We start from the raw sequence: 10,920 nt of genomic DNA, 5'->3' as shown, positions 1-10,920 counted from the left end.
ATGCCTAGGTGAACTCTCTAACTACTACAAAAACAGAGCTACAATAATTTTGCAATAAGAGTGACTTAAGAACACCCACAAAAGGCAAAAACTGTGCTGACCTCTCAAAATCTGGGCATGGAACATTTTCCCCTGTGCAAGTGAGGAACACACCTGTCTTTGGGATCACCCAGCGACACACTGGGTGAGATACATTTCTGGGATCTGCAGATATCCTCCCTTCTTGAGCCTAGAAACACTGAATGCTGTTTCCCATGCTGGCCAAAAGGGGCTGTGTCAGGGGAGCGAGAAGGTGGAGCTAAGAGTGATCAAGAGTAATTTGAGAGGCTCTCCAACTAACTAGCCTTCAAGTGATACGTGTCCTGTGGATGGATTAACCTGGTGCTGGGTGTCGTCCTGCGCTGAAAGTAGCTTTCACCATTCGCCCGAAACTCTTCTGCCCTTGGTAGGCACATGGAGCTGAAGGTGACCCACCATGATCGCTCAGGAGCAGGCAATTTGGCCTTTCAGGTAAGCATGGTTTCCTTTGCTTTATGAGGAAGAGGAAGGACTTAAAAAAAATGAACATTACTTAATTCCCTGAACAAAGGAAAAGCTCTTTCTGCTCTCTGCCTGCAGATATTTTGCAACACCCTACATTCTTTGCATTGATGCCCTGCCAAAGTACATGGCTCTTGGAAAAAAAAGCTGGAGCACAACTGACACATTCAGGAGTATGCTCCACTCACTGCCTTCATCTGCTGCGTGGTGTACAGCTATCTTTGAAAAGTTTCCTGTCTGAGTAACATTTCATAGGCTGATGGATCTCACAACTGGCTCATCCACCTCTCCCATCTCCTGTAGCCATTGCTTTTTTATTCTGAGGATAGGTAATTTACAGTTCTGTAGAAGAGAAGGGTCATTATGCAGCAGACATACAGCTCATCAGAGCAATGTATATTAGTAAAATGAGAAAAATCATAATTTAATCACAGTGGAGCCTCTCATTCTTCCATGATTGTCTTGTTCTGCTCTCAAGAAGAACACAGAAGGTAAAGAGCCAACGTGGAAAGTTCTGCCTTTTATGTGCATAAAGCCATTTGAAAAATGCAGATCTCAAAAGTAGAAGCACAAAAAGACACCCACCAGCCGCCCCTCCTCCTCCCCCACCCCGCCCCGAAATAAAACCCCAGTTACTTTTAAAAGATGTGAAAGAGCAGAGTTCCTTGTTAATAGTTTTGATTTCTAGAGGGGGAGATGGAGGACAAAATACAACGAAAGTTTAACGCAACAGGACTGCCATTTATAAAACTGAAGTGGAGCATTTTAGGTCTCCAGTTCCATTTTGTAGCTCGCTTACTGATCAAAATGGATGTTCTAAAGTTGCAATTTCACAGCATGTTATGATATTTGGATAAGAAAAAGAGTTAGTTTTTTTCTTAAATATGTGGTTCTACCAGTTGTTTTTATTTCTATGACTGGGTTGCCTCTCTCATACAGTTTACATTATATTTTCCTGTGTTCTGTATGGAGAGGAGGGATCAGTGTTTCATTCATGCTCACTTGCTCCTGCTCGTGCATACACACATACATATACCTTCTCTAATAATATCCATTTAGGGAGTTAAGAGAGGGAAGGAGAAGAACATAAACAGAAACCCCACATCCTGACAGCTGCTTCTCAGTGCCCAGCATCCCTGTGCTTTCACTGGGATTAGAGAACAAAGAAATATTTGCAAGCACACAGCCAATCTGGGTCACTGTACTGGTCACTGATTGTGGGATAGGTTGGGGGAGACAGTGACTTTAAACAACTCTGGAGAGTGCTGTATTAGCAAAGCAAACCCTTACTCTCCCCCGCAGTCTCTGATCCCCTTACTCTGCCCCTGAGCTCAGCTATCAGGAAGTGGGTAGAGGATGTATCGGCCGACACTATTTAAATAATACAGAAAAGTATCTGTGGAACCGGGGCATGGGGAATATTACGTAAGATCGGTGACATCCAACCACCTGTGCTGTAGAGACAGACAAGCAATAAACTGATGTGAGACCCTGCCGATCAAGGAATATTTGTGGAATGTAGACGAGTCGGGATCAAGTACCTGCTTTAGTCAATAGCTAATAATCCACGCTCAGTGGGACAACTTCAAGAGGAGACAGAGACAGAACTCTCTTAAAACAAGACAGCCCAGTGGTTAGATCATTGCCCCTGGGTAATCAGAGCACCTTGAATGCACCTGTGTTTCAGAGCAGATAAGACAAGCAATTGAAGCTGGGTTTCCCTCAGTTCAAGTGAAGGAGATAAGAGGTGGCGTCCTATTTTCACACAAAATATGTGCTTAGACTAGTGCCATCAGCTTCCAAAGTCTGTGTATACAAACCCAAAAAGGAGAGGCGTTCCTTCCTAGCTGCAGAAGCTCAATGCTGAATGCTCTTGAATGGCATAAGCTGAAAATCACCTTTTTCCTCAGTAATCTCTGTGGAGCACAGTACAGTGATCTGGGTTAACTCTGCCTTGCCCAGCTAGGTCACCTGGACAGTGCGAAGGGAACCCAGGTGCTTCCTTTCCTGTCCATTGCAGAGTTTTGCAAGAGCCGCAAATCCTCTTTGATTTAAATAATTTAAATGCCAAATCACTGAGGCTGTCCAACAATGAAATCTGATCTGAGCCAGGTGTTTTGGGTTTTTTTGTTGGTTTGTTATTTGATTTTTTTCCTGGAACATCAGATGGTGTTCATGTTTACATTTACACTGTCTATCTCTGACTCAATATATAAGTCACTCCTTAGAGAAAATAAGATGCAGAAGTATACTTCTGCATATAGACAAATAAATCCCTTCACAGTAAAAGCCACTGAGAAGTAAACAATCTCATAATTTTTTTCCTATTTCTTGTCTTTAAGGTTTTCTTGCACAAAGAGTGAACACTTTAATTCCTCCAAGATAACACTGTCATAATATTAAGCAATGCGTATCTTACCTAAATCACAAAATATAAAAGTGTTCTTGGAAAGGGTTAATTGAAACGGTTTTAAGTATCTATGTAGGAATCATTTGAAGTATCCATAGGAGTCTTCAGACGGATTGATATAATGATCAAAGAGACAGAGTAACAGGGACAAAGTAAGCCCAATGTTTTCTGAACAAAACAACTCTCAATGTAATACAAAGTAACTCAAGGCTAACAAGTGATGAAGGATGATATCAAAGCTTTATGGAGGGACTCTTAACAGGCTGAACGGATTGCAATACAGAGCAATCTGCCTTTCAACTTGTCATACAAATGGTCAAAGGGGGATAACCATTAAATCTTCTCAATTGCATGTTTACTATTGATATAGCATACACGTTCTTCTGTACTGTGATAGATTTTTCACTGCATCACAGAAGCATTTCACTGCATCACCATTTTCAGTGGTACTGTACTACACCTCCAGAAATTTACTGTTATCTGTCATGCAGGACATGCATCCATGTAGCATAATTATATTAAAACCATTAACTGCATTTTCAAAAATGCACAATCCTGTAAAATATCAGCTGCTCCCTTTGTACACTATGCAGTTTCCACCTGAACCTCGAAGTCTGCATGTCCTGCATTATTGCCTTGTGATAATGCCAGTAACTAGGAGACCCAGAAGCAACTTTCCCCCAACAACAGGTCAAAATTTTCTCAAAAAACAGAAGATAAACCACAAATGTACAGCTGTGCTGTATCTCTTGCTTTCTCTCTCTCTTTGATATGAGGGACGTCGCAGTTACTAAGAACCATTTGGGTGAATTACAATGAATAAGCTTCTTGTATTGGTTTTAAGAAGATAGATAGCTCTACCCACACTGCCAAACTTCCCTAGCAAGCTCCTTCCTTTCGGTGCAATGTAACCTTAATAAAACCCAATGCAACTGTTTAGAACTACATGCTAAAATTGTCTATTTTGGATGCTACCTCATAGCATCAACAGATTGCTGCACTGTTTTTGATAAGACATTCATGTTGTTACTATTTTTCCCCTTGAAAATGTCATGCAATTTAAGGAACCTAAATCATTATCCTCAATTCAGAAAATTGGCCATATTAGTGTCTACATGCTAATGTAGTACATCGTGCATCTGTAGCTACGATACTGTCATACATAATGTGTGGAAACAATATTGTATCTCCTGCCTTCAAGGTGGTTCAGTTAACTTCTCTCCCATGGCACTGGCCGGAGCACTGCCACAGCTGCCCACATAATTTCCAGCTAAAAAACCCTACAACACTAACAATAGCCTTACAGCTGAGATTGGATTTATCTAGCTTGTATTTAGTCCTTATTGAAGAGGCAAAAATTTTATCTAATAAGTTCTGATCATTCATATCTCTGGTAACTTTAGACATCAAGTCACACTCACTCCTCAAGGAATGAAAAAAGCTGGCTTATAAAAAGCAAAGGTAGGTGGGATGAAAGAACTCAACAGTTAAAAGCAAGACAGAAGTAAACATAAAATAAATACAATGCAAAGGGAAGAGCACAGCTAATAAATATTTTTCACTGGCCTCCTGTTGTCAGTGTTATAATGCATTAAGTGGTCTGTACCAGTGTCTGTAGCTGAACATACAATGCTCTTAAGATGATTTGAGGAACAATCACCTTTAAAATTGTCCAAATTGTGTGTTTCTGCTACTAAACCCTTTAAAGAATTGTTAGCTATTACCCAGCAGCTTTTCTTAAGAATAAATGTATTAACTTAGTTAAATTTTAACACCATAAGAATCGCTCAATTTAGCCATTCTCTTTACACGGAAGTTCCAACATACTGAAGTTCAGAAAGAGAGAAGCAACAGAACCAGGGGAATGTCTACAGGAGGTGCTAGGCAAGCTGGCTTATTAGCATCTCCCCTGGCCCCGCCTGCAGCTCTGCAGTTCTCTTGCTTTTCTGCTGCCTGCAGTGGTATGGGCCCCTGCCATCTTCAGCTTTGAGTAATGGGTATTTCTCCCGCCTTTATTTCCCCTTTGAAAATGGTGTGGATGAGTTGAGAATGTTCGCAGCTGGTCTAAACAGTGGGTTTGCCTGATAGTGATCGCAGAGTTGGTGGCAGATGGGAAAGCTGGAGCCATGTAGCAGTGCAGGAAAGTCTTGAGACTGCTTCAGTAATCTGCCAGCAGGGATGTTTTCCTGCACCTTATTTAACAAGCTGACACCCCTCTCACAGCCTCGGCACCAATCTGTTTTCCAGGAGGATGAATACATCAATATTGAGAGTGATCTGCGTGAAAACAAACGTGCCTCAGCAGATGATGAGCAACTACACTTGAAAGGGTAATGCATTATGGATAAGTTTTCCACTCACTTCTGGCCTAAGCAAAAACCTGCAAGTGTTTCTGCTTCTGGAGTGACAGCTCTGCCTTTCATTGCCATATCCCTATGCTACATAGATGTTCATATTGCATAGCAATTTGTGTAATACAGAAACACAACTTGTTTAAAATTTATATACCTTACAACTGACATGGGTGATTGTGGAACTATCCTTTTAAAGCTTGTGAAAGTAAAGGAACAACTTTTACTTTTTGTACAATAACTGTTTTTCCAGCATTTCCATAACTGTTTTTTATGGAGAGGTTTGAAACAGCAGTCTCTTTGTAGAAGTTAAATATTCACTATTGTCCTTCAGTTTGCATAGGCATTTACTCCTGTGCAAAATAACGGAATAGCTGTGAAAAAAACCATTTTGATGGAGCAAAATTTTTACACTTCTTTTGTGCAAGTGAGCACACAGTGAAAACATACATCTACATTTTACCTGAGGATGAAGCTTTTTGGTTTGCTTGGTTTTTTGTTCTTCTTGTGGGTTTTTTTAAACGGAAAACCCTATATAAGGGATTAAAACAATTAAGACAATACTTAAAATTTTACTTCAAGTATTTTTCTGGGTTTTTTTGTCATACTGAATCTTCATTTGTGTCATTGTTTTCTTTTAACAGATAGTATTTAATAGCCTGTGGTCTGAGACAGCCTCCTTGAAAGATCATTCTGTTAATAACAATAATTCATTACAACTGCAAGGTGTTAACATTCACTTCTGGAGTACATGCACAAAAGAAAATTGATTTCTTAGGTGCAAAATGCAAACAAGAATAGTTTTGGCATGTACAAATACTTCACCTTAGTGTGGTTAAGCAAGATCTGTTTTTTCAACATCTTTAATTAAGTAAAAGCCATCAACAACATGCTACATTTCAAGCCTATAGGATCAGCTTTTGGAAAAGAATGTTTCCTTAATGAAATTTCATAAGGAAGGAATTTTTTCTGCCATCTTTCAGAATGGAGCTGTATATTTATGACATGTGTATCTGGATAATTGAGGTATTTTTGCACCAAGGGGATAATAGGCTGAATTAATAAAAAGTAGATATGTTAAACCAAATAAGAGATTACAAGAAATTGTAGTCTGAAAGTAACAATTTTAAATCCCAAAGGCTCATAAGTGGCATACAGATAGTAGATAGTACTTTTTCAGGTTTTTTGTTATAGTAACTCTGGCTTTTCATACATCTATCTCTCATTTCTCCTTAGTTTTTTCTTTTTCTGTTGTATCTAACCTCTGTGCTGAGATTGGATAGATAACCTAACATTCTTGTAAGTTATCTATAAAAAAGTGCTGTGAATTGTGCAACAGGAATTCTCAGAACTAAAATTGAGATATCAAAAACAATCCAGATTTCTCAAAGACCCTATTATAATTTGTACTGGTGAAGGCTGGTTCCTGCTCTGTTCTTCTGAGTGCTGATATGAATTAAATTAATATAGCTTATTTCACTCAAATTGCATTTAAATTTAATCTTTATTTTAAGTACAGAAAAGAAGGGTATTCATGCTGAATTTCGGTGTGGCTGTAACTCCAGCTACATTTGGCTTCCAGACAAGTAGAGTCTGGATAATTAGCATCTCTAAATATAACATGCCTTTATAGAATGAGGGTGTGAGGCACTGCTTTAGAGATGTGCCTCACTAAAGCAGTGCCTCGAAGATGACAGAGCTGTAGCTGTGATTTCTTTTTTCGCTTGTACAACATGAGGGTGTTTATTTAGGGTAGCTGAAATACATCCACATTGCCAGTATACTTAACACTGAAAATCTGCATTGGATTGCCTTAGTTAACCACTACTTCCCTAAATTTCAACCTCTCTCATGAAATCACTCTGTGTTACCTTTAGTGAGTTGAGGAAACAAAGTGAAATCCGTAATGTTTGGAAGAACTGATACTAGAGTAGGACGTTCAAATATAGCAATTTTAACTTCCATGAGCTGATGAGATGAAAAGTTAATGTATTTAACAACAAAATTTTCAAAAATCTAGAAACACCTATGCCTACGGTAGTAAATTTACAGATGGATATTGTTTATTTTACACATACAAGTGCAGCCTTAGGCCTTCACAGTTACAGCAACACTATGCTCTGCATAGTGATGCTGGGTTGGTTGTATTAACAGACTTCATAGGTCTAGTAATGGGCACTGAATCTTTATTACCTACAGTTTGCAGTAACCCTGTTAACACACCCCTTCACAGAAGAGCTGCGCATCATGGGCTGGGAGAACTGGCCTGCTAACTTCAGCACATTAGTGAGTTGAAAAATTGTCCAATTAGGTATCTGTGATATTTTCTTTTTTACTTGTCCATCATCCCAAAGAAGTCCTCCTAAAAAGACACATTTTTATTTGGCACATGGGGATCCATGTTTAACCCCTACCAAGTTCCAACTCCAGTGGAGAAACTTTGACCAATTTAACCCAATTTTCATCTGCAAAAGCTTACGTTTCTGTTCTTTGCTATTTTTTCCAATTTTTCTAGGCATTTCGAGAAGACATATGACAAAGTGTGTGAATTTTATGCGAAACATAAAACCAGAATCCACTATGTGATCTATGGAGTTTTAGTGACAGGTATAGTATATATTACACTCAGGGTTGCTGAAGTTTTACTTAAATACCTGTATGAGATTATAGGCTATGTTTGTCTTCTATGCAACAAAAAACTCTTGACTGTCTTTAAAAATGCATTTCAAAAGAATTAAGCGTGAATTTAGTCCCAGAAAGAACTCCAGATTGCAAAACCTCCACACATTTCCAAACATCACCAAAGCACAAATCTTGCTAAAATGCTCCTCCAACATATTTCAACTCTGACTAACACATTTCTGATAGCAAGATAGTTCAGTCTTTTTGTCTCTACTCCATTACTAGCTGCCTCTAAAACTACAGTTTCAGAAACTTGACCAAAACTATGAAATTACATTAAAAAGAGTCAGGCACCAAACAGGACTGAACTTAAGTCAGCAGGCTAGACAGGAAAGTTTACTGTTCTGACCCATGTCACTCAAAATCCACAAAAAATGTTTTCCAGAGGAAATGTTTTTATCACAGTATGCACTGCAAAGTTATTCAGATATTCTTCTTTCTCCCTTTCCTAATTAGCCAGTAGGTTGGTTGCTTCCTTCCACTTCACCAAGTTTGATTTTGCAATCTTCTTATTACTACCACTGACAACACCTAGACCTGAGATACATCCATGAGGTAGGCATCAGCATACTGGAAGGTGGTCATAAAAGTGCTGTTTGCAGGCTAAATATCCAGCCCTCATAACATGGGTTTGTCTTGCTTTGTCACAGAGCAAGCATGTTCTGGCTCAAGAGAGTGAGTGACTGCTAAGGAAATGTCAGGGTTTCATGTAAAAGAAACAACTGTGAGTAGTAAATCTTGGAGACGAGAGAGGATTAATTAGGCCATTAATTAAACAGCTTACAGGTGTAACACTCAAAGACAGTTTTATTTAAGAACTCCATGGAGAGACAAAAGACAGATAAAAAGCCCTAACTTCTAATCACAGAATATATCCTCACCTTCTTCCCACCCAGAGCTGCATCTCATAGGTTGAAACCACAGTGTCCATAACTCTCATCACATCTTTAATTGGATGACACATTTAGCATCATTGCTATGGCCACGTTATCTTTTAGATTCCTTTGCCATGAGCAGAACTCAAAGCCTTCTTATCTTCCTTGTTTTTACTAGTAATTGGTCTCTTTCCCACAAAATTAAGTCATACCCGTTAGGAGGCCCCAAAACTCTGTCTGTTATTCTAAAACCCCTTTTTCTTAACTCAAAAATCTCTTATTATTCCTACAGTTTTATACGTTAATTCCACAAAAACCCAACTTGCCTTTCAAAAATCAATAGTACTTCTTCCTTGTTTGCCATAGACAAAATCAAATTATTATTTACAAGAACTGAGTATTTCTTTGGCCAGCATGCATCAGCAATGAGACTGCCAAATGACAAATAATTTCACAGTTACTTTAGGAAATAAACTGCTTTTAAGCTTCTTAATTACTTCAGAGGGCCATCAAATCAGTCAATTGACATATTTCTCAGTGGTTTTTTCTAGTTTTATTGGATATGCTCATTCTCTTATGAAAGAAGGAGCAAGACTGATGCTCTTAATTCACAGGTTTTACTTAGGAAAAGCCCTTTTTTAGATGTATTGAATTTTCCCAAGTTTATTATGAACATGTTTGACATGAACTTGACTTGGCCAAAGCATATAAACTGCTCTGATAGAATGGTTTCCAGCCTTCATATCAGGACTATATTATATCACTATCTATGAAAGCAAAATTTTTCAGTATTTCAGCCAAGAGTCAGAAAAGCATTGAGAAGATAAACACAGGCCTGACTTTAATGATATCCTATACATTTAAGATATGATCCTTATGATTTGTGGTTAAAAAGACCAACCTAACGGACATGTATGTTCTTGTTTCTGTGACAGCATACTTGGCAGTAGTTACTGCAGCCTGCATCATGAATTTTCAGAGAGCCTTGCCAGTCTTTATCATCACTGTCATAGCCATCTTCTTCATCTGCTGGGACTTTTTCATAGCTAAGTATGAAGACAGAATTGCTGAATTCTTTTCCCCTGGAGAAAAATATCTGAAAAAACAGTGGTTTTGGCTGAAATGGTAAGTATTAATTACTTTCTATTTATGTAGAAGAGCAAAGCATTTGTCAAGTTCATCCTATAGTTTTATTTCAACTTACAACTCCATAAGCACAGGGAGATGGGTCAATCATAGAAATTTCAAAAAGATCACAGCAAAAACCAGTGTTTTGCAGTTTATAGATATCAGACACACCTTTAAGCTTGAAATGCAGTAGCTAGGTATCAGAAATACTGGCACAAAGTGTCAAAAATACTGAAAATTGAGATAGCACAAGTTTGTTGTTCGAAAAGAATATGTTCACAGAAGTTCAGGTATGTTTGATTCATTCTGCAGGCCAAAAAGTGCATTACTGTTACTTGCTCAGGGGGTTGTTAGGTTCATAAAAACCTTAACATATGCAAACTGCTTAAGACTGAAATGTGTTACCTAGACACTACTTTTCCACATATACATGTAGCAGTTTTTATTTGACTTTCAGGAATTAAAACATGCCAGCCACAATTAGTGTCATAATAATAAGGTCATATAACCTTAATTTGGGATGGTAGACATTCATCTGGCATCTACCAAATGGTAGATAATTAGATCTGGCAGATACTTACTTCAAGTATTCCTGAGCATGTATCAGGAATATTGAAGTTATCCCTGGGAATATGAGGGGCCAAATGAGCCTTGAAGAATGAAAAAAAAAAAAAAAATAAAAAAACAAATGAAATATCACTAAACAGGAAAAGTAAACTGGCCAGCTGCCTTCTATTTCAGTCAAGTCACCTACTAACTGAGAGAAAAAGAGCTCTAAGGAGGAGTCATTCTCAGTTCAGAAAAATGTCCTAGCTTATTACTAATATTTAAAAACATGTTTTGCTCTGAAAGATGATACAAAGATTGTGGTTCTTCTGCTGAGAAGCCACATTGGAGAGCAGTCACAAAGAAGCATCACCATTACATGATCTGA

At 38.3% G+C, this 10,920-nt stretch overlaps 1 protein-coding gene across 1 annotated transcript in view; it reads left to right on the top strand.

The window, feature by feature from the left end:
- Window positions 1–453: 453 nt before the first annotated feature.
- The window catches only part of SLC28A3 (solute carrier family 28 member 3), a 33,818-nt gene continuing 23,351 nt past the window's right edge, over window positions 454–10,920 (top strand). Inside the window, exons 1-4 of the mRNA XM_071581579.1 lie at window positions 454–510; window positions 5,174–5,280; window positions 7,817–7,908; window positions 9,794–9,983. Coding sequence (XP_071437680.1) covers window positions 454–510; window positions 5,174–5,280; window positions 7,817–7,908; window positions 9,794–9,983 — 446 coding nt within the window. The remainder of the gene's footprint in view (window positions 511–5,173; window positions 5,281–7,816; window positions 7,909–9,793; window positions 9,984–10,920) is intronic.

The sequence above is a fragment of the Pithys albifrons genome, chromosome Z (assembly GCF_047495875.1).
Source record: "Pithys albifrons albifrons isolate INPA30051 chromosome Z, PitAlb_v1, whole genome shotgun sequence".
NCBI classification, from domain to species: domain Eukaryota; kingdom Metazoa; phylum Chordata; class Aves; order Passeriformes; family Thamnophilidae; genus Pithys; species Pithys albifrons.
This window is presented reverse-complemented; position numbering and strand designations above follow the sequence as displayed.